The following is a 26,972-nucleotide window of genomic DNA, read 5'->3' on the forward strand; positions in this document are numbered from 1 at the left end:
GACACACCGTTGCAGTAGCACCAACCAAGTACATGTCACTCTCCCGCTCGCTGACTATACCAGAAATCCTATTCGACTTGCAAATCACCACCACCCTTCTTGCATGGTTTGTGCCATAGTACCTACTCCTATAGGCGCCCTCCGCACGTGTCGCGCGACCGTCTTCTCCACAGTGCCCTACCCATACCTAGAAATACATGCTAGTGGGTCCCTTGATTGCCATGTCTGCTCCGCTCCAACCCTGCCCACGATAGCTTCACCGCTCGCCCTTCAGGCAAAACGTCTTGCTCTCCGACCACCGGCAATGCGCAGCATCCGGAATGCTCCGCCAATCCCATCTACCGTCCACCTCTCTTCCCCGTGATGTCATACCCGCCTCGTCTGTTCCTCCGGAGCCCCATTTCTCGCCCTTGTCGCTCCCGAGCCGCGGTCAATTGCCCTTGCCTGCTGCTGTAAGACGGTCGAGATCTACGCTTGTGTACGTAAAAGCTCCAAGCCTTTTAGCCTTGCACTGCCAGCGACCTCAATCTTGGGTCATGTTCGTGCAAAGCGACCGGTGGGTCCCCCAGCTGCACTCGCTGCGTTGCCCTATCTGGCCTCGCTAAAGGCCGTGTTCCAATTTCTCAACAACGGAACCTTGCCCTTAGTCGTTATCACCCTCCAAAGGCCCGTCACCACCCTGGACCTCTGCTCCGCGCCCTCACACTCCGCGCTCCCTCACTGGCCAACTCCGAGGCTGTCTACTTCCGCCCAACCGCGTCAATTTTCCGACACCTCAGGGTTCCATGGTTACGATTACGAGATCTTTGATCGCGGATCTGCATGTGACAGCCTACGCGAGCAAACTATGCTTAGCCCAATGGCATCGTTTGGCAAGTCGGGCCGCTATTCTCCGCATCCAATCCTCCATTGTTACCTGCCTGCCTGCTCTGCACCCGTCTTCTTATGCTTCAGTCGTCGCATTTGCCGTCTGTCAAGGATCAACGAGCCATGTTTACTTACTACTTACTTACATCGGCAACCTACACCGACAGCCTGCCTCTTCACGTCATGTTGTACCGTCTGGCGGTGTGAGATTACTCATGCTAGGAGATTCATACATCTGATGTAGAGCCACTTAACATTTATCATTGTCTCGCTGACGACGACACCTTCTGAAACACGGAAACTGTAGCGCGCGCACTGCATTCATTGAGACGTGGCTATAAGGTTGTCGCGACAAGGCGAATCGCCAATCCTTACAATCCGGTATATCCTTTGCGTCTCACCCTCCTCTAGTCACATTGATTTTCAGAGCTGGGGTCTGGGGTATTATTTCCCCCGTTTAAGCTTTTAAAGTTTCCAAGACTTGCCGCGGGATTTGGGGACCCCATGCCAATGCTGACATGGCAATATACTACGCACCAATATCGATGAAAATCAATCAATCTTCTTATAACGCCTACTAGCATTGCCCACTGTACATCGTACAAGACCCATAGTATCTTGGCTTGTCGAAGCGGGTTTCGTGTCCTTTTTTTTCCCTTCTCGAATCTTTTCCTTCTTTGCACTACAACGTAAAAGCGCAAGTTGACTTGGGCTAAACAAACAAACTGGGCAACGAACTGCTCATTTTTACATACTATACGAGCTTGTGAGACTATCCTACATCCGTATGCATTGGTAGATACAACCTGGCTTCATATTAACCAAAAGAAATCCTTTCCAACCCAGACCTACTTCCTTTTTTTTCCCGCCATTTCTCCAACACGTATAATATCTTATTTCCCTCAAATCCACTATCCCATTCTAAACATCAAGAAATTTTATACCGACAACTAGTATTCAACGTTGCAGAAGCGCACGTGAGGAATGACTTACCAACTACTACTACTACTACTACTACTACTACTACTAGGCTAATCGCCAACAAGCTTGCAGCTAAAAATGTTAATCGTGTATGAGCGAGCGGTGGGTCTTTTTCTGTCACGTTCGAGGTAACTGTTTTTTTTTCTTTTCTTCTTCTCTTACTCATGGTGGCAGATAGTTGGTATGGTGCTAGTCTTGAGGATTTAGTTTTTTTTATATCCGCGTTTGGCGCCTATTAATATGTTTCTTTCTAAAACGTAATGTTGATGGTAGTACACGATTTCTTGAGTTTAGTGTCGAGTGAGAAAATCCTTTGTGCACGCATGGGTACTAAGTACTCCGTGGAACAACTTGTTAGTTGCGTATTTTCTGCATCATGTGTAAGATATTTCGTCATCCTTCGCAAGCATCTTGACATCACCACTAAGACAAAAAAAAGAATTGCAGTTCAAAATGGGATCAGTTGTTGATTTCTTTACTACAACAGTCAAATACCCGTGTACTTAATCTCATGGAATCTGCTGATTGCTCATGCCCTCGGCAAAGCTCCTGTGATAATTGTATGTACAAAGTCTGGGCACTCGTCACCCCAATCGCATAATGGAATCCCAAGTACATGCCTCGTATGGGGGGCCATGTAGCGCATCATGTGTTTCGCCATGATCATATCGTCGTTATATCTAGCGTCTCTCGCTCTAAATCGACAAACAAGCAGGAAGGTATCCCAAGGAAAAAATAGGCCATGTCGAGTGCTGTCATAGTCTGCGCAAATGTTGCGCGTGTCGCGTTTGACGTGAAGAAAACCGGAAGCCGCGCCGAGGCATCCTCTTCTTCAGTGCATAGGCGGCTGGTAGTTGATAGGTCGCCTGTATCCAGTCAGTCCGAGCTTTGCTGTACGCTCACAAAGAACAAAACCTACTTGAAGAGCAAAATATGCGGCTCTGGCTCATGTACCTCATAGTGTTCCCATCCCAAACTCTGTCTTCATGTCAGCAAGCAGTACGCATATCCAGTCGGGCGCCCGTACCTGAGTGATTCCCAGTGCCCTCCACTCCTCTTCCCACAGCAACTTCAGTGTGCCTCGTGCGCCATCAAAGTAGTCCTTGGGAATCGCCTTCAGCATCTGCTTGGGCAGCTGTACATGGCGATATTCGTAGACGTCGTCCGAGTACCTATCGCCAGCATCAGTACATCCCGCGCTGACCGCTCCTTGAACAAACAACCGACCTTGCCGAGTAGTGGATCGCGTCGACAAACTCATCCAGCTTCTCCTTCTCATGCTCAGAAAGCGGGCGCGGTTTCTTGTTCCGGCGCGTGAAGTCGATATCCAGATCGCCCGACATGTTTGCAGCTGGGTGACGCGAATAGAGGCGCTCGTGTGCTCGTGCGGTGGGGTGTTCGCGGCTGAGGGAAGCGAGTGGGGCAGACGGCGGCGCGGTTTTGGTACGCAGCTGCGATTACGTATGCGGAAATGGGCGCGTTGATAGAGAGTTCTGGCCCTTGGGTGCAGAGAGAGAGTCACCGTATCAGTGAACTAGAGGAGAAATAGCTCAAGGCATCAAGCCCAAACAGTCGTTGTTTACGAGAGTCATGAAATTTAGTCGCTGCGTCGGCCCGAGCGTCGGCGCTAACCCCAAACCGGCCAAGGGTATCCGCTCCTCCATGTTCCTACCGCAACGTCTTTCACCCCTGTATCTGCATCTCTGCTGATCAGCGTTCGTTGCTCATGTCTGTGAGGCTTACGCCTTAGCCGGTGGAACAGGCGCAAGAACAATGACCACGTGAGCTTCTCCGTGCATCTGCACATTGACCATGTTTGACAAATACTGAATTTCTCTGCTCAACAATACGCTACATAAATCATTTGGCCACATAGAATTTGGCCGTCCTCGATAGCATGATATCAGCTGTTGCAAGCACACTGGCTGAGCAACCAATACATAACCGCGTGCTGATAGAATGCTGACACGGAACCCTCCGAGGACTAGCGACACTGAAAACATTCGGACACTTGGCGAAGACAATGGAAGCTCGAAGTCAGTGGTTGAACCAGCGATGCGGTTGCCGTCCATATGTTCAGATCAAACAGCCACATCGAGTGCCTTCTCCGGCGGGTACTTTGTACATGCTGTCCCGTCACCTTTTGTGTTTTCAGCTACCCCGGGCACTCTGTCACGGCCATCCATGTTTTCGTCTGTACATTCCCATCTCAGGTGTTTCTTTGGTTTCATGACCTCAACCTGTCGCATCTCGGGCTTCTTTTCTCCAAGGTCCCCATCAACCACATCAAACCCCTTATCATTAACACCCTGTTCCAACCACTCACTTGCTCTGTCATCACTAGAACTAGTCTTGATCTCGGGAAGAAGTTCGATAGATGGCGGCCGTGACACTGACGAGTAGTGTTGCAACAGATCCTCTCGCTGCTCTTGCTGTGTTTGCTGTCGGGAAAGTCGATGTGATAGACGAGACTCGCGACCGCTTTCGGGGTCGAGAAGCCCCGGCTCGAAGTCTTGTCGAGGATTCACTTTTCTCTTGTCCCGATTGACGAATCGAATGAGCAGGTAAATCATGATCACGATCAATATCACCGACGTTAAGACAACCAGGCCGAGGAAGAGATTGGCTGTGATGCTCGAGACAATCATGTCGCAACTTGACGCTGTCAGTTGCCGTCTGAATACGCAAAAGGACGAGTCCAGAGGTGTTGCGGGTTTTGTGGTCCCTGCAGTAGCAAGTCTACTGCGTATTTAAGCCTGACATGAGCGACATGCGCTACGTCACTGCATCTCAATCAGGCGCAAAGCACAAGAAAATATGTGTGAGTCCATACATGAGCCTTACTGTACGAGGATCTGACCAAAACGTTGAGTTGTATCCTAACGTTGTACAGAGTCGCACGACCATGGGCAATACATGCTGTGCGACAATTGTGGACTCGAGGGACATGACTACCAGATTGGAGATCCAAACACAGTCACAGCGGAGAAAAAAGAAAACTTTAGTATTCAATGGATAGGCTCAATTAAGACCAGTTGATTCCTGGTCCATACTCTATGCGAGCTACTCCTCCAAGGGACCAAGGTAGTCGTAAACCAATCTCACCCTTACATCCGCACCCGTGTCAGTGTTCCTAACAGCAAACTTCTTTACCAGCTTCCTCTTTCCGCCAGATTCAGCGAAGCCCCAAACGTTCCATAAAATCCACTTGTTGGCCGCACTGGACGTAAAGCTTTCTATGACATCCCCTTCTTGGCTTTCATTCAACCACCCCTCAATCAGGTACTTGATATCTTCATCCGTCGCACCTGTTTCCTTGGACTCTTCCTGGAATTTCTGGAGGGTAGAGTAGCGGGAACGGCCTTTGATGACGCCGAAGATCAAGTCGCTGTGCTCGCGGTAGGCCCAGTCCAGGGTTCGGTTTTCTGGCGATCCCTTGAGGCCACCAGTGAGGAACTGGTCCACTTTAATGTGCGTGGTAGGCACACCGTCTGAACCATCGACGGTGCTTTGGTACAAGTATTGAGTCAGGGTTGCTGCCCCAATGGCCTTTCGTGTGAGCCAACCAATGCCCTGGAGGGAGAGAACTGGATCGAAGGCATCGGACTCGGACTTGTTCTGCGAGATCACGTTAGAGGATCTGTTGAAGCATTGCTTATTTGGTAACCATGGAATTCGCTTTAGTCTTACCATAGTCCATCGTCCAACGAGGTTCTTGATATTAATGTTCGCGGGAGACGCCATATTTGCTGGTACAATGTTTTGCTGACTTTACAGGTTCTTCAAAAGTGCGAAAGGTTGATGTTTTATGTTTAACTCTGTTGAGTTATCGACGCAAGAAGCTGCATGTCATTTGAGGGGTAGCCGTCGTCGGTATCCTTACCGTATACTGCCACAACCCCGCTTAAACACCACAATTTTCGAGGACAGCCATTTAGGCGTGCATCTCCATTACTCCGCAAAGGTACGCTGTCACATTCATCCCAAAAGCATGTGTAAGCCTTGTCGTACTGCCTACCGAGGTTTACCCCCTTCGGCGTTATCCCCTTCAGGATAGTACCCCTCGTGAAACACTAAAATTGCCAGTCTCATACCAATCACACCGGAAATATGTAAGCAGATACATGAACAAAGCCATTTTCAAAGCACCCCGATGGCTCAGCGGACGATAGAAGATGGGCGGAAAAACAAAGCGACGATGGCTTGGGAATGAGTGCGTCGGAAAGCGGTGAAGCAAGGCATACAGTCTCAACGCAGAATGCGACGAATCCGAGAACCCAGGCCCATTTTACAGAGGCCTTCTCCGCCATTCCGAAACTGAAGTCCTTCCGGCCATTCAAAAACTTATTGTCGCACTCCCGTCTGTGACGAAGCGGAATACCTCGGTGTGGCTCTAGTCGTACACACATTCGGACAAACGAGCGCCTTCACAAGGACGCAGACAGTAAACTAAAGACTATCCTACGATGATCCAATTATAGAAAAGACATGCAGTGGCATCCCAACTGGTTTCAAAAATTGTCGTTTTTGGGTGCCTGTTCATCCATCACCATGACCATTGAATCTCAAACAGAAGACTGGAAAACCTTTCTCCTCATCATGATGGCGCTACTACTTTCAGGGTCTATGTAATTTCCCTCAAAAAGCGCATATCTTCTCAGGCACAAAGTGTTTGGATTGGCCAGAATATCCCGAAACCTCCGTCCTGTTTCAACGGCCGCAGGTTTGGTGTGCCGTAGCGCAAACCCGTTACGCCAACCATGACTTGCCGCGTCGTGAACGCGGGGAGAAGAATATGAGCACGGCACGTTTCCCTCGTTCAACGCTAAGGCTGCGACGCGGAATGTTTATGATATCTATAGGCTGTGCCATGGTTCTACGGCCGAAAGAGATACATAATATCTGTAGCATCCGCACATGGGAGTGTTTTGGTTGTGGTTTTCGCTTTACTTTACCCTTGACTCCCTGCAATCCTTCGCTTTTACATTCATGCGCAAACACCTGTCAGAATAAGCGCCGACTGATTTTTTAGCACCAAGTGTCTTTGGTTGCACACTCAAGCATCCAGATTGCAGAATTTGTCACGCAAAGTCTCATCACTCTTTACTCATTGGCGGCGCGCACAAACTTATACCACACCATTACTGCGTACGATCATCTCACAGCGTTACACATACCGGGAACGTGTACTTGTGCATATTCCAATCACCACTTCATAAATCCTCGACGTTGTACCTCCTCCAGGCAGGTTCACAATTTACGACTCCTGTTTTTGCGCGACTGGAAATTGGATCTGAGGTACGGTGTGCAGGACACACAATAATTGGCGCGGATATTCTCTCGGTCCATCCGCAGCCTTCATCTCACGATACTATCCACGAACCAGACGAATTTTTCTTCGAGCAGAGATCCTAGGGCGATCAAAAGCATCTGCACAGACCCATCAAGTCGGCCAGCCTCTCGTTCACTTCATCCTTTTGGTCGCGCTGGCCGTTTGCTTGCTTATTAAAACCCCCCGGTTCGCCCACCACATCTCACCAACAACATTTCAGTAGCTGTTCTGTGATATCCGGTCCTTTGCACCAAACCGCTCATTAGGTTCACCTCTCGATTTACCACATAACTCTGCAGGCAGCGCAGCCCATCTCACTCTTTCCACGATACCCAACATCTACATACACCAAATAAACAAACACCGACAAGCACTAGGCAAAATGAGACTCACAACACTCTTCTTCGTCGGCACCACAGCCATGGCATCTCGAATACACTTACCCGAGGACAACAACGGCGCCAACATGCTTCTGGACCGTGCCATAGACCCTGCCGACATGAACCCCACACAGCTCTCCATACTGTCAGTGCTCAAGACCGCCATACCATCCGGCACCAGCATTCCCATGCCGACGGGTACTTCTGAACCAGATTGGTATAAGAATCTGCCTGATGACGTCAAGAGCCTGTTGCCTCAGTTTTACCCTGCAACTACTACTTCGTCTGTGGAGAGTACGAGTAGTAGCATTAGTACTAGCAGTGAGGTTGCCAGTCAAGCGTCTTCGACACCCACGCCGACGCCGACGCCAACTTCGACCCCGGTTTTGACAAGCAGTCTGGCGAGCGAGACGTCGTCTGCGGTTGTGTCTGCGGCTGCGGTTACATCTGCCTCTGTGCAGGTTTCATCGGTAAGTACAAAATATATACTTCTTTCAAGTCTACTACTATCCACTACTATCCTCCTCCCCTTTTTGCTACGGTTCTTTGGCAACGAACTAACGCACTACAGTCATCTCCCCCACCCACCTCGACAGCAATAACACCCCTTTTCTCCCCCACCGTCTCAGCTTTCCCTTCTCCCTCTTCCAACAGCAGCACCTCAGTCAGTGCGCCATCTGCCTCGCCAACCCCGTCTGCGCTCTTCTCCGCTGGCCTAAGAAATACCGTGCATACGGGTCTTCTGGCTGCTGTGGCGTACGTCAGTGTTGCGCTGGGATTCTGTGTATTTGCTTAGAGGGTTGAAGTGAGCGACAGACGTCGTTATGGCGTGTTGACACGCGTGTGGTAGGCGAAGTTAATATAGCATAATGTCTTTTCTCTTCTTCTTCTTGTTTCTTCTTCCTTTTTTTAGTACTTGCAGCAAGTGTATGGAGAAAGTGTGTCAGGGGAAGCCTTGAAGGTTGGCCCGTGATGCTATGAATGAAATGAGAAGTCCGTTCACAAAGAGGAGGTGGGGAGCGAGGGAGCGAAGGATCAGTTTCTTTTCTTTTCAAAGCGTGTGTATATTGAAATACCCCAGCGGAGATATCCATCTGCATCATGATTACCATGAATCAAGTTTTTTTTCTTCATTTCCACACTTTATGCTTTCCATGTAGTCATCATATTGCCTCTCACAAACATAACACCCCCGCGACCCTGACGCCTAAATCCAGCACAGCCAGATGCTCATCACTTCCATCCACAAGTCTTTTATCCGTCTCACTAAACACTACCGCAAGCCGCACCTTCTTCACATCCTCCACCCTCTCATCAAACATAATCTGCTCGTACAACTGCCCCACCGTCTGCGCTGCGCTCCACCCCTCCGCCACCATGTTCTCGACGACCTTGGCAATCTCATTATACCGTATCGTTTTTTGTGCTGAAGACTTGGGGAAGAGGGCAGATGTGAAAGTAGAGAGGGTCTCAGGGGGTAAGACGCCTGCGATTTCGGCGATGGTAGGGAGTGATACAGACGGTGTCGCTGTGCTGCCAGAATCGATGTCCATCTCGTCATCTTCCGGGACCGCCGTACGTTTCTTTCCCTTTTTGCTGCCGCCGCCTTGAGATTGTATAGCGCCGACAAGCCGCGCAGCAGACTGCAAGAATGTGATTGCCTTTCGTAAATCACCGTCCGCTACACGCACCAATTCCTCTGCTACACCGTCGTCCAGCCGCACGCTCTCGAGCGCAGCAATGTCGCTGACGCGCTTGACGGCATTGCCCTGGTCGAGACTCTTGAAGCGGAATTTGGAGCAGCGGGAGGCGAGGGGGTCGATGATGCGGGTGACGTAGTTGCAGACAAGGCAGAAGCGCGTCATGCGGCTGTATGTTTCCATTGTGCGGCGGAGCGCGGATTGCGCATCTTGCGTCATGCTGTCTGCCTCGTCGAGGACGATGATTTTGAAGGGTGGGCATGGGTACTTGTCTCGGTATCGTACCATGCCTCCTTCTCCTGTCCCGCTCTTGTCTTCTACCATGACGTTGTATGTTGGTGCTACGCTAAGTTGTTGGCGGGCAAAGTCTTTGACTTTTTGTCGTACAATGCTGATACCGCGCTCGTCAGATGCGTTTAGTTCCAGCACACGCGACTTCATGAGTTCGGGCCCGTAGAGTTCTTTGGCAAGGGCGAGGATAGTCGAGGTTTTTCCTGTTCCTGGGGGGCCGTAGAATAGCATGTGGGGTAGGTTGGAGGACTGCATTGTGCGGGAGAGGACTTGGATAGTGTTGTCCTGGGCTGTGACTTCGGACAGCGTCTTGGGTCGGCTGCAATGGTTGTTAGCCTTGAGTCCCAGTTGGTTGATACGTGGGGGTGTGTACTATTTCTCTACCCATGGTTGCAAGCGATTTGGCTCTTGCTTTGTTGTAGGGGCTTTTGAAGAACTCGCCTGCGCAGCGGCCTGTTGCCGGGCCTTAATGTTGAAGAAGTCAGCCATTGTGACTTGTGGTGGCTGCGTTGAAGTTGGGCGAAGTTGGAAAGCTAAAGTGCGACGCGTCGACGCGAACTCGCGAAAGCACGTTATTGCCAACCGTGCGGCGGCTCACCAATCACGTCACCATCACTGCATATAGAATATCATGTCGTGTGGAAGATCAGAACATTTCTTGAATTATTGGATCTAAAGCTGAACATTCCAGCTCGCTGCTTATCTCATGCATGCCACGCTCATCTTGGCGTCATCCATTCGTTCATCAAATCCATATGCCATCGTAACTGGCGCTCTGCTGCGCTGCCCATCATCGGTCGAAATTCGTACCTATGGTGTTAAGGGTCACGCCTCAGGAGTCAGACTAGAAATATCTAATCTACTTCCCATTCAGCCTAACCCCCTTGACCCGCTTAGCCAATTGTACTGAATCGGAATCTGAGCCATAGGAGGGCTGTCGCATTGTACGCTGGTGCTCCAGGGGAAGAGGTGCTGCAGCCCCCCTCCTGGCCGGTTGAGAGGGAGAGGGAGACTGATAAGAACGTTTCGGGGGGCGCTCACCACTTTCTTTGAGAATGGTTAGAAGAGTTGCCCAGCCTGGCGTGTGCTGGAGTGCTGAGCCTTCTGAGGTATCGTGCGTCGATGCAACCTTGAACAGAAGCGATTCTTCGTCCTTTTTACCGAATTAGTAAACACTGGCTGAAATCAGGAGACAATATACCTTTGATAGGATGCCCAGGTTGTGGATGAAGCAGAGCATGTGAAAGTTCGAAATCGCCTTCAGGCCACTGGCAGTGTTGAGAGCAAGGCCATTTGCCTTGGCATTGAGAGCCTTGCTAAGATGCGTGATCTCGGGCATTTCGCCCATGGCTTCGCGGTTTTCAATTGGAAACTTGCCACCGGTAAAAAGAGGGTTTGGCTGAGTGGGGAAACCATGAGTAAGTGTAAGAAGCAGATACTCAACTGGAAAGTCAGGTTTAGCAATTTCTTGTACATTTGCGCCATGTTCATTGATCTTTCGGTAGAAGACTTCAGGGATATATCGCGTGCGGTTGAGCGCCTCGTTGTCTTCTTCAGACTGAACAAGCATAACCTTGGGTTCCGCCGAAGGCTCGATGATGTCGGCGCGCACCATCTCAACAGCATCGTTTGATACCTGATAAGATGAGATGCCAATCTGACCTTGGTCGTCACCGCTAATAACACATGTTACAAAGTTAGATCCATGTCGACCGGTATCGCTCCATTTTGACGGCCGAGGATACTTTGCCTGATACCGTGCCGAGAAGCAAACCTCAAGTGAAGACAGATAGTAGGAGTCTATGTGTCGCTTGCAGATGACGGAGCCATCGCCCTTGTCGGCGTCGAGAAGATCAGTAAAGATGACACCGACTCGTTGCAGCCCGCACTGTGCGGCGATGTCGTCAATAACCTGCTCGTTATCCCAGTCACCCAACGATATCCCGTCTACTTCATTGATCTGCGGAGGCTCGTAGATGGTCTCAACCACAGCCTTTGTCCCTAGTGGCACCTCAGTGTACTCCTCATATCTGCCATATAAGAAACCCAGTCGTTGACAACCAGTTTGCCTCCAGAAGTTGATCAAATCGTCGACAACCTGTATAGATGCAAACTCGACGTGGTCCACCATGCGATATTCTTGTGGTTTGAGCGAGATGGCGCTGGGCATGCACTTTGTACAGATACCCTCTGGGAATGGCTTGTGTCCCGATGGACAGTCGGGTCGTACGCGGTAGTAGGGTTCAGTCAGAGGCGGGATGTAAGAACTTCCGAGCTCTGGTCGGTTCTTTGCCGAGTTGACCTTGCGGAGGTACGAGTGGAAAGAAAGATGCTTGATCTTCTTTTCGGCAAGGTACTCGGGCGAGTAGGGCTCCAACGGCATGCAGTAGTCGCACATGCCCTTAGGCCCGTGGGTACACATGCGGGCGTCGCGTTTGCGGGGAATCTTGCCATCTTGCCTGTCGAGCCGATCGTCAAGTGGAGACTGTCTGACCACTTCCCATGGCTTCTTTATAATTTGCGTGGGGCCATCGAGGGGCACAGAGGCAGTTTCGGAGGGTTGGACGGGCTTGCCATTTAGTCGCGCGCCGCCAGAGGCAATTGCAGCATGGCCATTCGATGGTGTAGATTGCTCTTCAAAAGCGAGGAAGAGTTGTGCACCGTTCCTGAGGAGGCGTGAGCGGCGATATCAAGCTTGGCCAAGCTACTTACGACAGGTTCACTTGCTTGAAGCTCACACCTTTGAGATCTACGAATTTCCTCGCATCGCCACCCTGCGGGCGGTTGCTGACACTGAGGCTTTCGAGATCGACATTCTTGGGGAGCTTCTCGGCGATTTGTGGGAGAATGTCTGGGAAAGTATCCTCGGGCTGTACCGTCAATCTGAATTGGCCCTCTTTGCTAACGAACCTGAGTATCATGGCGGGACACTATCCGTTTTGGCGGGCGGGACAAATGCGTTGGGGAGTGGAACGAGTGAAGCAATAAAATTAGAAGAGGTTGTAGAAGGTAAGAGAGGTGTGGATAGGGACAGGGTCGGGGAGTAATGAACTGTGGTTGTAGACTGATTACACACAAAGTGACTAGGAGGGCGTCGAAGGCGGCAGAATGACGCGCGCGACGTTAGCGCATATGCTGGTTGTAGCGCGAAACCACCCGGCCCTTTGCCGAGTTGCGAACTGGCCAGATATTCTATCGATAACTGACCATACGGCGAGCGCATTCCACGACTACCTCGCCTTCACCCTCCTCCCCAACTGGATCTCACTTCTGAGGACACCACCGCTCCTTTAGCACTTTTGCACAAACATTTGCCGTCGCCTGCGACGTGTCCCGCCAACCAGACACTTCTCTACATCATCGATAGTAATTCCTGTGGCCCTCACCTGACGCCCACGATCCAAAATGTGGCCCTTTGACGCCGTCGACTGGCTTATGCTCACTGTGCCCTTTGCCTACATTGGTATACTGGCTGGCTCTTTCGGTGTCTTCACAAACCTATATCGCAAACGCAAGGCTGCCAACGCTGCGTCTCTCGAACCCTGGTTCCCCACCCACCTCCAGCGCAATGTCTACCTCTCCCTTCTGCACATGGAAGACCCCAAAGTGCCAGACAGCATCCTAAAGGCCGCCCTGCTGCGCCGGGCAACGGAAGATATCCACCGAATTGTCCAGATTAGGAATGCGAAGCAGGCGCTCCAGGTCCTGTTGCAGAGGGGTAGTGTGGGCGATGATTTGTGGCAGAGGTTCCAGCGCGCTGAGAAGGAAATAGAAGAAGAGCTCAGAGACGTTGTCAACGAGGTGAGTTTGCGCAATGCATTTGCGACATGCCGCATGTAAACTGACAATCTACAGGCCAATGCATTCGCACCAAACTGGGGCCAGACCATCTTCCAATCCGCTTCTGAAATGGCCCAGAACAACCACATCCGCGAGCGTCTGGCTGAAATTGAGGCAAAAGCCCCCGCTGAGAAGGAGTGGTGGGAGAACCGCCGGGCTGGCATCCAGTCAGAGTTCATGAAGGAGTTGGATGACGAGAAGGCGAAGAGCGAGGAGGATGGTGTAATGGTGGAGAAGAGCAAGAATTGAGTGCCTTGCACGTCACGGTATACTTACTTCAAGCCCTAATTCGAGTACATTTCTAGGGACAGTGGGGATGAGGGATGAGGCTTTTGGCGTTTTCCAGCATTCGGGTGGCGCATTGTTTAGAGGATTGCACACAACGGCGTCATAGGCGCGAATACCATGTTTTTTAGCTTGCTCAAATGTTGATTGCACTACTACCAAACGCCAATGATCCCATAGAGTACATGCTACTACGCTCTGCCATCCTAACCAATGGTTCTGATACACCATGTATAAAAGCCAAAACTTGTACAGCTCTGCCGCCCCCTCTTGCTCTGTATTCATCCTCGTCGACTTACACCTCCGTCTCTTACACTTCATTCCTTACTAACTTCATTCCGTACACTTCATCTCTTACACTCCAGTTTTCTACTTCCTCGCGGTGGGTCCGCTAACACCGGCACCAATGACGCTGGGAAGCTCCTCAGCACCCATTGAGTAAAGCATGCCAATACCGGCAGAGACGAGGAATGCCAGAATGACACCACTGCCGACAAACAGCCAGAACTGAACAGAGATGTCCTTCTTCTGGCAGGCGGGGCCTCCCCAGTAAGTCACCTTCTTCTTTGATTCCATGCCCTTGTCCTCGCCCACATGCTCAACTGTAGCTTTGCAGGCACATCCGTAGCAGTCGACCGTCTCCTGGTTGGATCCAGATCCGCGGCCCTTGTGGAGGAGCGTGCACTCGCCATGGCTGGAGCAGTTGTGAGTCTGGCTTTGGCAAGCGTCTAGCGACTTGAAGCAGACGGGGAGGATGCCGCGCACGGGTCCCTTCTTGTCCTCGCTGCTGTCGGCCTGGGCGATGGTAGGGAAATCTTCAAGAACTGGAACCTTTGAAGTCGAGGGGATGGCGGAGAGAACGGCTTCCGGGTTTTGGCGACGCGCCTCCATGGCAGGGACATCGTAGGTGCCCCAGGGGTTGGCAGCACGCTTGGACTTGGACTTGGACGAGCGCGGCATCATGACTATGGTTGTGGAGAAACCAGCCTCCTCTGCCTTTTTGTTGACGTTGCTCAGCACCTGGGCGAGCTCCTCGGTCGTCATCTTGGAGCTCTCGTCGATGCGCCACATGTTGAGGTAGCCATTGTAGGCCTTTGACTTGGTCTTTGGGGGAAGCGCCGATTCAATCTCAAAGTTGGACTTGTATGTTCGCTGCTGGGGGTCTGGGTGTTCTGGCAGCGACTCGGCCTGCACTATAAAGTCGTGGATGAGGCGGTCGTTGTCAGATGCAGAGGGCGCGCCGGATATAGAAAAGTCTAGTGTGCGATCTGATCCGTCGTTGATGATGACTGCAAGCTCGAGTTAGCCGGCAGCTCTCCGTGGCCGTGTTGGCCGTTGCCTCTGCCCACCTGTTGGTTCATCTTGGTCGGCATCCTCTGCCCAGACTAGCAGATGCGCCTTGGAGACGTCTGTAGCATCTGCTCCAAACAGCGGCTGTCGCTTTCCTCCGTACGTGTTGATGTGGTGAATGGTGTCAGCATCTGCATGCTCGAGTGAGTGGAATCGCGACAGGCCCAGGCGCTGGGCGATGATAAGACGCGCAGTCTCTGGGCTGACGGTTGGCCGAGCTGCAAGCACGGCGCAGGATAGTGATGAGGCGAAAAAGGCCCCGGATAGCTTCATCGTGGGTGATGGGTTGGGGTTGGAGAGATTCGATGCTGCGGCGGCGATGATGCAGTCGCCGGGGAAGCTGAGACCCAGATCTCGGAACTTGCCTTGGACGCCTCCGAGCCTATCGCCCACGCCTATAGCCAGAGCACCATTTGTCCACAACATGCACTCTATTCTTTGTCCAGCAAACTTGACCTGCATTTTTTGAGTCTACATTGCGCCTTCATGTCGCTTCTTGTCACTCACTTCTCCCATAATCTCTGCTTGCCATGTCCAGGCCACTGATGCTTCGGCGCAACTTCTCCCTCTTGAACAGGGTCCCTCATTCTCACATAGTGCGATCGGCCGCCCGCCATGGCCACGACAGCATCATAATCCAGCGAGTGCGTATACGCCGGCCTTTCTTTAGCAAGACGTGAGCATTCTCACAAGTCCACTCCCGCCACATGCTGATTCACTTTGCAGACGTCTCGTTGGCACAGTCGCCGTCACTGCCGCAGCCTACGGCCTTGTCCAGTACTTGGGCCTAGAAGTCGAGGTTGAAGAGGTACAAGAACAAGGCAGACAAGACGGGTGGGAAGTGGCTGGCTCTGAGAAAGACGATGAAGAAGAAGAGGACGATGACGCCATTCTATTCATACCCACGGGCTTCTCGCGACCACGGCCAAGGACATTCTATAAAGGCTCAGATGCAGAGTGGAAGACGTTCAAGGAGATAGCCACCAACCGTGAAAGAGCGACTAAGATACGTAGTAAGTAGGACTTGGTGAAGGAGTGATCACTCGTCACTAACAACACCATAGCGGAGTTGATAAGCATAGTGCGCAATAATGCCCAGAAGAAGGCAGTGTTCACATCTCGCGTTGGCAAGGTTGATACCTCAAAGGGCATGTCATGGGTGGAAATCCAGTTCCCGAATGGCCCACCAATAGAGTACGAACGCCCAGGCATCGAGCTCACTGAAAATCTGGAATGGCGCAAGGCGACACGCCCAGTTGAAGACGCCCACCACCGGCGCCTGGAGAGAGTATTGTATCCGAAAGAAGCCACAGATGCTTTGTACAAAGACACGACAAGAAAGGCAGAAAAGGCATGGAAGACGTTTAAAATCTACATGGGCTGGGACCAAGAATCAAAATCAGAAACCGTCCAGGAACTCTTCCAACGCATCTCCACAAACCGTCAGTCCACGGGCGAATCCACGAGCATAGCCCCAAACCCCTTTTCGGCCTCTGCAAATGATACCCAGCGACCGGGTGCCTCACCCTCACCGGCCCCCGTCGACGGCCCCGCAAGCATAGGTTTCGACCTCCCCGACCCAAAAAGCATGACGCTAGACCTGACTCAATTCCGTGCCGACTTTGCCAAAACATACAAGCCCATTGTACTGCAACCTCCCCGCGGCGCATTCATTGTACGAGCTCTCATAGAAATCTACGGTGACCGCGCGCGCTTGACGCTCAACGTGAGCGCCGTGTACGACCCCAAGCAAGGCCGCTACGTCCAAATGACGGCAGTCCCTTGGAACTATGTCGAGCATTACCAGGCTCCAAAGGGCGGGTCTTGAGCGCGCTTCCCTGGTTGGTTGTGTGCGTGTGCATTGTTACTGGGCGTCACTGGGTTAGGGAGGGATTTGAGCGCTAGATATTCGATATCCTTGCATGGGTGGTGTCTGTTTTGGCGTAATAGCGTTTATGAGCGGTATCATGGGCGAGTAGATTATCTGCTTGTGTAGACATGAAATGAGATGTTTATGCTTGATGTGTGTTTGTTTTTGTTTTTTTCCTTGTGTTGAATTTTGTTGTGTATACTACTAGCAAGCATGGTACAATAGTAGGTATATTGTCATATTATGTATGCCCATCTCTCGTGATTTATTTCTCTCTTTGGTAAGGTCATCTGTGTTGCTTGTTTCTAAATACTGTTGCTGTTGCTGTTGCTTTCTCTTCTCTGCAGTGTACACCTTGCTTTTGTATCAATGTTTACTTCACATTGTTGCTTACAATTCGTTTCTCGCCGTCATTCTCGCCCTACGAAGTCAATCAGACCCATAAAATTACTTCAAGTCAATGGGAATTATATGTAGGAAATATCTGCGCAGCCATACGAAACATTACCCTGTCCATCCCAAACCCCTTTATTCAATGAGTAATAGGATGCTCTTTTACATCATCATCATACCTCTTAAGCTTTGTTGAGCCAACGTACCATCAAGTCCATGACCAATTTTCATCTCCAAGTCTTACATATTATCTAACAATGCAGTAGCACGTAATACCAATTTCCTTCTAAATGCATTTAGAAACTTTGTTCTATCTAGGTCTACCTGCCTACGTAGTGACTGTACAATACAGCTTCACTACAACAAAAACGAGACATGATGTAGATTAAGCACTTTTGTAATGTCTTCCTTGTTAAATGTAGGGTGTAAGAAATAAAAAAAATGAAGGATAGAAACTAGGCATCCCGACTTCCTACATTCAAGATGAAGTATTGGGGAACGCTCTTGAAATTTTTGACTTTAACTTTCCGATTACTACAGCTTGGAGGTTTTTGAGTATTGACTCTGGAGAGAAGATTCTTTAGAGTCTTCTTCTTCCTCGTCTTTGACTACTGTTTATCTTCTGAATCTGCATTTTCTGTATCTTACACAACTCTATATATTCAAAGCTATATAGCAACCAAATGCATGACTATGTAAAAAAGGAATCATAGTATGTAGATGACTACATTATGAAGTTGATACTTCCCACTAGTTTGGGTTCCATTTGCTTTGGGGCTATGGTTGTCGAGCCCATAAAATGGGAAGATGTGCAAGGTGAAGGCATTTGTGCTTGTGAATGAAGGATTTTGTATCCCATTGGTACTTATAGTATACAGGTTCCCTACCTGTAACTGATAAAAGAAGAAAGGCAGCAAATGTAGTGTGTGGATTTCCACTCATCGATATTAAGCGCTGAGTGCGTGGGGGCGAAGTCCTATAAATACTACCCGTTTTATATTTGGTGACGGGCGCCTATAACGCAAGCGCATTACAGCTCCATAATCTAGACTTGAGTATCCTAGAATAGAGTATGCGATGTTTGAATAGAACAGTGAGGCAGTGGAAGAAGGATTCGGGTGATTCGCTGCCGCCTCGTCTCGGTCGCGAATCCTCAAAATGGTCAAGAATATGGCCTGACAGGAGCACGACTTGGCAAACAACACGCCACCCCAACAAACCTTATGTAGTCATCAACACTTTGTTGTTGCGAGCTCTATAGTTACTTTGTTTTTCGAAAAAACAGACGCGATACAGACTGACCTAAATACTCGCAGTACAGCATACGAGTCACTGACCGCATCGCACAGCAAGACAGCACGCACCCAGCGTCGTATGCATTGGCAGTGGAGTTTGTGTGGTTCCAAAACCGTCGTATAGATAATAACAGCTTCGTGTTATAGTGCTTGGGTCGTTGTAATGACGCGGCTTGGAAGACGCGTACGTTTGGACACCGCCCCGGCAGCCCGGACATACTGTTGTTTCTCAACTCGGGCTTGGAAAGATGACAGGAGATATCGTACATGCATGCTGCATGGCTCTCATTAAACGCAGAATATGCGTAAATGGAATATATCGAAGTAGGAGCCGGGGTGCACTGGGGAGCACGTGCTCTACAGTCTACCCAGAGTACATATGCGCAAGTATACCGCCAGTAAAGGCGTACCATACTACGTAGATAAGCACGTGGCTTGATAATTGCCCCCCTCGCTTCCTGAAGCTGGTGTTGCATTGCATCGCCACATCGTTCCTGGCCCATACCGTATGGGATTGCTTCGGTCCTTCTCTTTCGAGACGTGTATCTAGAGTACGTATCCGCTCGCCCCGACCTTCCTATTCGTGCCCAACAAAACATCTTCAGGGGAATCGGGCCAAGATGTATTAGTGCAGCGTAGCTTTTGTACCAAGAAAATGGCGTCGGTAGTGGAGGCGCGAGTGGCCCCTTTGGCGAAAAACAGTCTGGGCGTTCGCCAAAAATTCCGGTGCCTTCTAGCCTCAGCGCGAATTTTGGCGGGACCGAGTGTCTCTGGTGCTGTATCCCAAGTCGAGGGTATTGGTAGGTACTTGGTAGAGAACGAGTCAGGCGCTTCTAGGCGCCGGATAGTGGAGGTACGAACAACGCAAGCGCCTCGAAATGAACAAAGAAGCAAAGAGGTTTGGTGTCAAACGGGCCGAGGGCCTGGATGTGCTGATCGGCAAAGGGTGTACCTGACAGCAGCGCCTTAGGAGTCCGACGGTCGCCACTCGTGTGCCAAGTACACGATCCAAGAGAGAAGACGTAAGTCCGTCAGTAATACGATACGCATAGTCGAGTCACCGCGCATGCACACCGTCCAAAGTTCTCGACCATGCCAACCCCCACTGTGATATCACTCACGCATCCAGACGTCGATATGGCGAGCAGGGAAACACATCCTTCAGCTGTGTTGAGAGCGCCACGTAAACGCCGGAAGGGAACGAAGGCGTGCCGCTGAGCTGTCGCCCGAATCCCCTCCCAAGCGCCCGAGTCAACTGGAGTTAGCGGGAGATCATGGCCCAGCGACGCAGTCTTGGTAATACTGATCTCGTACATCTATGTTTGGCATGTACAGAGAGCAGGTGAGATTGCGTATGCACCTTTCAAAACGCAAAAACAGATTTTCGTGATGCCTGGCCACAGTGGGTGCAGGAAGGAAAAAATGGGGGCCTGACAGCTGTAGTGGTAGTTCGGGGACCGGGACTACGACGATGGTTTGGATGACAGCATCGAGCATGGCGTGCGTGGTAAGGCGTGGTGGGCTTGCAAACTCAAAAGATAGTAGGATCAGCCACGGGACGTTGGTTTTGCCGGACAAAGTACTTCCTGAAACGGACTGGTGGGCACCGCTAAGGTACGCTGTGTGGGTTAGACGGCCAGCCAGAATCTTTTCCACGTCGGAATCCATTACCAAACATCGTTGCTGCGGCCGTACCTGCGTAGGCACCCTCTGATCTAGACAAGGGTTCCTGCGTTAGGCCCCTCTCAACGCTCTTCTTCCCCGAGCAAACCCACAGAAGGTGGTGAAAAGCCTTTTTTTTCTTTCTCTTCGTGCATATGCCGCGCAACTCTACGTGGCTCCAGCAACTTGCCCGGTAACAGTGCACCGTTGCTGTCGTGATTCGACGACTGTGCCAAAATGCAATTTCCACAAAGTCTTAGCCATCGCAGCCCTATCGTGATTGACGAATGGCTAGACCCCACAGCCGACGCCGTGACGCCGGGCTGACGGGGCGTGCGGGAGAGTTGATCCATAATCTTATCGCACGTGTGGACTCTCTCTTTCAGAGTCGGCACCAAGTCTTGGATGAAACACCGCATCTGGGCAAACATAGCTTGTGCCATGTGTTGCTTGCCCGCATCCGTGGTGGGCCCTTTCTGGGCATTGTCAACAAGGCTTCTTTGTCCCATTCTCATTTCGCTACCTTAGTATAAGTATCGACATGGCCCCCGGTTCATGATATTCACTCCAGCTCAGCACTCCAGCAACTCAGTCTCTCTTTTTTGACATTTTTTGTCTATCCACGCTCTTGCTAGCACCCCACATTCCTTCTAGGACCCATCAGGTATCACACTCCTTCGAAAATGCTTACCTCGACCTTCATCATGGCCCTTGCTGGCCTCTCCGCTCTCACTGAGGCTTCCCCTCTTCTCCCCCGCGCTGGAGGCAAGCGTGGTATTGCCTTTCCCAAGCAGCACAATGGCGTTTCCGGCTCCCAGTGGGCTCGCATGATGGCCCAGTCCTCCAAGATCTTCTGGATGTATGACTGGGAAGCCGTCATCGACGGCGATGCTCCCGACCTAGAATACGTTCCTCTGCTCCACTCCAACCAGGAATGGTGCGCCTCAACCTGGGCCAACAACGTTGCCAACGCCCGCAAGAACTACAAGGTCTCCCACATCCTCAGCTTCAACGAGCCCGACCAGGTCGGTGGAGGAGGCTCCAACATGGACGTTGGCACTGCCGTCGACACCCACCGCAAGCTCATCCAGCCCCTTGCCAACGAGGGTCTCCGCATTGGCTCCCCCGCTGTTACCAACGGCAACGAGCCCGGCAAGGGCATCAACTGGCTCAAGTCCTTCATGGACGGCTGCAGCGACTGCCAGATCGACTTCGTCGTCACTCACTACTACGCCTGGGCCAAGCCCCAAGACTTCAAGGACTACCTCAACAAGTTCCACGATACCTTCAACAAGCCCGTCTGGGTCACTGAGTTTGGTGTCACCGAGGGCAACGCCGACGAGTTCCTCAAGGACGTCCTTCCCTGGCTCGATGCCCAGCCTTGGATCGAGCGCTACGCTTACCACATGGCTGCCCCCAGCGACGGTAACCAGTTCCTCATCAGTGCCGATGGTGGCAGCCTCTCCCCTGCTGGACAAGTCTACGCCTCTGCTTAAACACGAGAAAAAGTTTTTTCTCCTCTCTCTCTCTCTCTCAACGACAAGCATACGCATGATGGTGGTTCTTCCCACCTTTTCCAGACCATGCAAATGACGATTTTACGATAAACACCTGTTCGCTTCTTGTTAGATACCATTCCATGATGTTGTTCTTTTTAGACTAGCTCTTTTGGGGTCTCCAGCATCCCTGAAACAATATCATTCCATTCAATCTTTTTTACCCCAATCTGGTCCACCTTTATGCTACTATTCTTTTAATTCCCATTGTGATGTGTTTTTCCCTTTATCACGGTCCCATTCCGGCCTCTTTTTTTCCTTTCAATGCATAAACCAATGACGCAAACAACTCCATGCATATAGGAACCCACATACTCCTTCCAGCAACAGCAACCGTAAATCCCCATCTCCGAATTTCCTCGGGAGGGGAAACAAATTTTTTTATATTCTTGGTTCAAACGCACAGTCGCAGTTGCGCTCAGAGTTTATTAAACAAAAAAAATATTAAATAAAGTATGGGGGGTTGACCCGGGGGAGAGGGGGGGGTAAGGAAAGGAGGAACACTCAGACCATGACATCCAACCTCCTCCCCCGCTCAAAATAGAAGTATCAAGTCCGCGCCCCCCCCTTCCCGCGGATAAAGAAAAAAAAAGGAATCAAAAAAAGAATGGAAAGCGAGATCTACGCGGGAGACAAGGGGGAAAAGGTTCCGGAAAAGCAAGATGCCAAAAAAAAGAGAGAGGAAGAGATTGAAGGGGGGTTCGTGGGGTTGGGTGGTAGAAGTAACTATTCGAGAATAAAACGGAAGGAGAAAGTATGAGAGAGACGCAAGGTACGCTCAGTTGAATTGGTTGGGGGGCAGGGGGGATTGAGTGGAATGCTGTTTATATGGGGATTTACCAAAACAAAAAAAGAGAACAGGAGAGTTGCATTACGGTGTTTATTATTGGTATAAATACCCCGATTCCAGGCTGGTTGGGGAGTGTTGTTGGCCTGGCTATTCTGTTCTGAACATGATTTGAATCTCCATTCGCATTGACCGAATTGATTAAATGCTAATAGTACCATCCCCATCTACATGACCTGGCGCTTTTGTAAAGGTTACATTATACACTACATGTCTTCCATCTCACAACATCCCCCGTTAATCCTCGATATCATCATCACTCAATACCAAACCCGCACTCTTATCCAAAAGCCCTGATATTGCCGATTCGGGCTCTTGGGCTTTGGTCTCGAACCTCGCCCTTTTCTTCTTCTTGGGCGTTTCTGCGGCGGGTTTATCCGTAGTCCACTGCTCCTGTTCGCCTGGGTCAAGCTCGTCTTCTAATTCGTCGTCGTCGTCGTCACCGCCGGATAGGGCACCCCCGGTAAAAGCAGTGATTTTGCGAATCTCGCGTACTGTGGCGGATGTTGATGGAGATGGCATGCGGGATTTATAGAGGATAGTGACTAGATAAGGGAGGCGCTCGAGGAGCATCTCGTAGCGGGCTGAACCGCCACTTCCAAGGAGGGGCGGGGCTGATGCGTCGTCGCCGCTAGGGTCTGAGCCTTGCGTCGCCGCTGGTTGGGACGATGGACCGTTCCTTCTCCATGTGTGTACACCTCCACTGGGAACCGCTGCTTTTGGTGCGCCTGACGCGATTGAGAAAAGTTCACCGCGTTGCGCGCGCGACACCCACATATCCAATAGGCCACCAATTTCCTCCTGCTGCTTCCATATCCGCAGCGATGCTGGGTAGTACATGACGAATGCATTGCCTTTGGGCATGCCACTACTCAACCCCTGTCCTTTTGCTTTGAGTCCCATGATGCCTGGAGGAGGAGCCATTCGCTTTACGGGATGTGGCAGGTTATACAACAGGCCTCGTACACTCGTTTGGAAGCACATTTCATCTTGGCGCAGGTTGTCCGCACTTGTCCCTTGGAAACTTCTGCGGCCACCCCCAGCACCAAAGCGATCTGGAGAAAGAAGATCAGCGTCAGAGAGAGCGTTTATACATCCTTCGATGGAATCCATGGTTTCTTCACTGTCTGCACCTCCACAAGATAGGACGTAGTTCTCATGCAATGCTGCAACAAAGGTCTGCGTATCGGTTCCTAGCTCATCGATAAGAGTATCGATATTGATTTCGGAAGCTTTTGGTCTTCGTCGTTCGGGAAACCAATTTGGTGGGTGCGCCAGTGGTGCTTTGGGATCTTCCGGGATACGCTTATTATAAACAACTTTGCCTACCGAGTGAAAAATACCCAGAGTACTCTCCCGCTGTGTCACCATCTCGAGTGAATCTTGCTCAGTTTTGGTCATGGGGGTATCTTTGGCCGTCTTCTTCTTTGTGAAATTGACCTTGGCGCCCCAGCCCTCGGCATCGTCGCCACGTAGACACAAGAACTCGAGCGATGAGATTGCGCTCCGGATATCACCAAGCTCGGCAAGGCGCTGGATAGCCTGTGGACTCAGGGTCTTTTTTCGACCTGACCTCCTGGCCTCTTTGAGAATAATTGTGTCCAGCGCTTTCGTCATGTATGTGGGTGCAATTGGATTAAACTCGACAACGCTCACTCCAGGATGAGTCAAAATCTCAGGACCCAGGAGACGATGGGCGGTAAAGCTGTCTGCTGCTGCCGTGTTGGTGGATAAGAGTGTCTCAGAGATGATCATAACAATTGGTGTCACTGAGGATGTGGAATCGGCTTGACTTGAGAAGAAAGCAGTGGCTGACTGCGTGTTTGCAGCAAGATACTTGAGGACGGAAGAGCGGAAAGACTGGACGGCCGACGAAGTACGTGTGAATGTATTGGGAAACTCCTCTACTAGGACCAGCTGCTGTTTCCTACCGGCTTGAGTGGCAGGCGAAGCCGTCTGGGTAGCTGATACTTGCGTATCAAAGGTCAGACTTCCAAAGGTGCCAGTTCTCGCAACAAAGTCTTCAAACTGAGCGGTGATGGAGATGAGACTGTCGGAGGTCGACATGGCACCAGTGGGGTTCTTCCACTCGTGCATGTCTATATCCAATTCTTTGGATAGCAGGGCCATGGTGGTGGTCTTTCCGCTGCCAGCGGGGCCCTTGAGCAACAATAGTCTTTTTCGCGATTTGCCACTCAAGACATCAGTCAGCCATGTGCGGACATCTGCTACTTTTTTCTTGTGCACGGCAAGCTCATCAAGGGATACGGGGCCAAACTTTTCGGTCCATGGCCGGCCATCTTCGGCATCCCGCCGTGCTGGCTGGGAAGATGACGATGGAGGAGGCGTGCTCCGGGCCCCGGTTGCTGTTCGCAGGAACTTTTGGCGTGCAATCACATTTGGGCCATGGTCAGTTGGCGCTGTTGCGGCAATGGGCCGTTTGCGCACAGGAAGCGCATTGGATACTTTGACTGGCTTTGCTTGGTCCTCGTCATAGTCGGAATCGAAGATGTCGTCAAAGTCCTCGACTGATGCAGCTGGCTTCTCCGGGCTAGGAGTGGGCTGGGATGACTGGGAGCGGGCGACGGTGGTGAAGAAGGACGTTATAGGCTTGTAGACGGGCCTTTGCTTGGCAGGGGATTTTGCAGGCGACTTGTTATTAGTAGTGGATTGCTCGGATGGATTTGGAGAGGCAGCACGTGTGCGTGACCGGGTCGGCCTCGTGGTCTGACTGGGTGTATGCGAGGCAGAGGGGATGCTTGTTAGTGCGCGCCCCTTGCGAGCAGCGGGAGGCGGTGAAAGGGAGTCGCTCTGCTCGGAGTCGGACGAGAGCACAACGGGCTTGTTCCGGGCCGACCGCAGCCTGGCCATGTTTGCGCCCAATCGCTGGATATGGACAAGTGGTGGGTGCCGGGCAACATTGTCGCACAAGTGAGAGCGGGCGTGGGAGCGAGTCTGGGTCGCTGTGTCGTCGTGGGCAGGGTGGGAGGGTGGAGGGAGGAATAGAGGCCGAGGCGCGCTAAGGCAGGCAGACAGGCAGGCAGGGTGGGGCGGCAATTCTGCCTCTGCTGCCAGCGCATCTTTGCTTCTGCACCTTCACCCACACCGCTGCAACCATCCATGTAGCGCCCTTGAGATGTCGAGGCTGGCATGCAGCTAGCAACACGACGCACAATGATGCACTCCCCCCTTGTCCTCAACTGGCATGCACCCATCGGTTCGCTGCACCGCTCTGCTTCGTCGCAAGTACAGAGAGAGGCCGTAGTAGCCGCCTCGTTCCAATGTCGGTTCGTCTCTCCGCTGCTGGCTATTGTGGTGCTGCTGATGATGATGCCCGTACACACATGCCCACATAGACACCCACCACACGGCCGACATACCAAGTACTCGACCCCGACATACTCGAAGCCGCCCGCGGTGGCTGGGAGCCGTAACAATCGGTGCGCAGCAGCCTTGGGCCGCTCAGATTGTCGATGAGCTGGCAGTTCCCTGCCCCTCGTCCATTGGCCGGCACCGCCTTTTCACTCCGTACCATCGTAGTTCCGACTTTGCATTGGCGCCTTTATATACTTCTTATGCGCGTGCGCAGTCGTCGTTTTGCTCAATTTTCTGCCATTATGCCATGTTCACAAGCACACAGCCCTCTATTTGCAAGTGCCCGCGTCTTCGGTGAGAGGTGAGAGGGACATTGATCAGTTTGGGACTTTTCTCGTGGGCTCTGGGCTGTAAATAATTTTCTTCCGTAGTCAGCGGTAGTCATAACCAACAAGAAAGAAAACCAGCGACATCAACACCAACACCAGCAGCAGCAGCAGCAGAGCAGAGTCAGAAACCAGTGGAGTCTGCGTCTCCACCTGACATTGTGCCAACCAACACGGGGGGAGCCAGTCGCTGACGCGCTTGAAATCCAAATGCCAGCAGAGCCGCCAGCCACGGATGCAATGTCCGGGGAGCAGTCAGTGCTATCCGCTGCCAGAGTGGAGCCCTTGGAGCCGACCATTCCCAAGCACTTGGAAACGTCCACAATTGCATCCTCAACTCTCTTCGACAGTTCACAGTCTAATCCCCACAGGGCTGCAGCTCCATTAGCTGCTGAAAGCACATCTGCCACACAACAAGATCCACTCATGGACGCACCACGCCAGCTTGAACCCCAACCTGCACCCGCAAAAGCCACACTGTCCGACATAACCAACGACAACGCTGAGGAGATTCAGCCGGCCGCCAATCAAAACGACCACTCTTTACATGATGAGTTAGACGACTATTACTATCTAGAAGCAGGGTCCATTCCAGACCAAGAGCCGCCTCTGCAACAAGAGC

At 51.4% G+C, this 26,972-nt stretch overlaps 13 protein-coding genes across 13 annotated transcripts; 5 read left to right on the top strand and 8 right to left on the bottom strand.

The window, feature by feature from the left end:
* Positions 1-103: 103 nt before the first annotated feature.
* Positions 104-364, top strand: COCCADRAFT_89298 (uncharacterized protein; the record flags this gene model as incomplete). Its single annotated transcript, XM_007711548.1, has 1 exon — positions 104-364. One exon carries the CDS (start codon positions 104-106, stop codon positions 362-364), a length of 261 nt encoding a protein of 86 aa, XP_007709738.1.
* A 910-nt stretch (positions 365-1,274) lies between these two features.
* COCCADRAFT_89281 (uncharacterized protein) lies at positions 1,275-1,535 on the bottom strand (the record flags this gene model as incomplete). Its single annotated transcript, XM_007711549.1, has 1 exon — positions 1,275-1,535. A coding segment is annotated over one exon (261 nt), but the record flags the coding sequence as incomplete, so codon positions are not given.
* Positions 1,536-2,680: 1,145 nt separating this feature from the next.
* Positions 2,681-3,191, bottom strand: COCCADRAFT_89279 (uncharacterized protein; the record flags this gene model as incomplete). Its single annotated transcript, XM_007711550.1, has 4 exons — positions 2,681-2,714; positions 2,768-2,826; positions 2,876-3,020; positions 3,076-3,191. 4 exons carry the CDS (start codon positions 3,189-3,191, stop codon positions 2,681-2,683), a joined length of 354 nt encoding a protein of 117 aa, XP_007709740.1.
* Positions 3,192-3,929: 738 nt separating this feature from the next.
* COCCADRAFT_34597 (uncharacterized protein) lies at positions 3,930-4,496 on the bottom strand (the record flags this gene model as incomplete). The annotated part of the gene is made up of 1 exon (XM_007711519.1): positions 3,930-4,496. One exon carries the CDS (start codon positions 4,494-4,496, stop codon positions 3,930-3,932), a length of 567 nt encoding a protein of 188 aa, XP_007709709.1.
* Positions 4,497-4,911: 415 nt separating this feature from the next.
* On the bottom strand, positions 4,912-5,592 carry COCCADRAFT_34598 (uncharacterized protein; the record flags this gene model as incomplete). The annotated part of the gene is made up of 2 exons (XM_007711520.1): positions 4,912-5,466; positions 5,539-5,592. 2 exons carry the CDS (start codon positions 5,590-5,592, stop codon positions 4,912-4,914), a joined length of 609 nt encoding a protein of 202 aa, XP_007709710.1.
* Positions 5,593-7,643: 2,051 nt separating this feature from the next.
* On the top strand, positions 7,644-7,847 carry COCCADRAFT_72634 (uncharacterized protein; the record flags this gene model as incomplete). The annotated part of the gene is made up of 1 exon (XM_007711551.1): positions 7,644-7,847. A coding segment is annotated over one exon (204 nt), but the record flags the coding sequence as incomplete, so codon positions are not given.
* An 888-nt stretch (positions 7,848-8,735) lies between these two features.
* COCCADRAFT_89375 (uncharacterized protein) lies at positions 8,736-12,472 on the bottom strand (the record flags this gene model as incomplete). The annotated part of the gene is made up of 5 exons (XM_007711552.1): positions 8,736-9,870; positions 9,925-10,055; positions 10,432-10,704; positions 10,753-12,217; positions 12,264-12,472. 5 exons carry the CDS (start codon positions 12,470-12,472, stop codon positions 8,736-8,738), a joined length of 3,213 nt encoding a protein of 1,070 aa, XP_007709742.1.
* A 484-nt stretch (positions 12,473-12,956) lies between these two features.
* COCCADRAFT_24171 (uncharacterized protein) lies at positions 12,957-13,640 on the top strand (the record flags this gene model as incomplete). The annotated part of the gene is made up of 2 exons (XM_007711499.1): positions 12,957-13,352; positions 13,407-13,640. The coding sequence occupies 2 exons, from the start codon at positions 12,957-12,959 to the stop codon at positions 13,638-13,640; spliced, it is 630 nt and encodes a 209-aa protein (XP_007709689.1).
* Positions 13,641-14,045: 405 nt separating this feature from the next.
* On the bottom strand, positions 14,046-15,299 carry COCCADRAFT_34602 (uncharacterized protein; the record flags this gene model as incomplete). Its single annotated transcript, XM_007711521.1, has 2 exons — positions 14,046-14,965; positions 15,026-15,299. The coding sequence occupies 2 exons, from the start codon at positions 15,297-15,299 to the stop codon at positions 14,046-14,048; spliced, it is 1,194 nt and encodes a 397-aa protein (XP_007709711.1).
* Positions 15,300-15,556: 257 nt separating this feature from the next.
* COCCADRAFT_89306 (uncharacterized protein) lies at positions 15,557-16,854 on the top strand (the record flags this gene model as incomplete). Its single annotated transcript, XM_007711553.1, has 3 exons — positions 15,557-15,702; positions 15,753-16,039; positions 16,091-16,854. 3 exons carry the CDS (start codon positions 15,557-15,559, stop codon positions 16,852-16,854), a joined length of 1,197 nt encoding a protein of 398 aa, XP_007709743.1.
* Positions 16,855-18,303: 1,449 nt separating this feature from the next.
* COCCADRAFT_89450 (uncharacterized protein) lies at positions 18,304-18,510 on the bottom strand (the record flags this gene model as incomplete). Its single annotated transcript, XM_007711554.1, has 1 exon — positions 18,304-18,510. A coding segment is annotated over one exon (207 nt), but the record flags the coding sequence as incomplete, so codon positions are not given.
* A 2,440-nt stretch (positions 18,511-20,950) lies between these two features.
* Positions 20,951-21,742, top strand: COCCADRAFT_2903 (glycoside hydrolase family 128 protein; the record flags this gene model as incomplete). The annotated part of the gene is made up of 1 exon (XM_007711488.1): positions 20,951-21,742. The coding sequence occupies one exon, from the start codon at positions 20,951-20,953 to the stop codon at positions 21,740-21,742; it is 792 nt and encodes a 263-aa protein (XP_007709678.1).
* Positions 21,743-22,886: 1,144 nt separating this feature from the next.
* Positions 22,887-25,520, bottom strand: COCCADRAFT_2904 (uncharacterized protein; the record flags this gene model as incomplete). Its single annotated transcript, XM_007711489.1, has 1 exon — positions 22,887-25,520. The coding sequence occupies one exon, from the start codon at positions 25,518-25,520 to the stop codon at positions 22,887-22,889; it is 2,634 nt and encodes an 877-aa protein (XP_007709679.1).
* Positions 25,521-26,972: the final 1,452 nt, after the last annotated feature.

The sequence above is a fragment of the Bipolaris zeicola genome, assembly GCF_000523435.1.
Source record: "Bipolaris zeicola 26-R-13 unplaced genomic scaffold scaffold_30, whole genome shotgun sequence".
NCBI classification, from domain to species: Eukaryota; Fungi; Ascomycota; class Dothideomycetes; order Pleosporales; family Pleosporaceae; genus Bipolaris; species Bipolaris zeicola.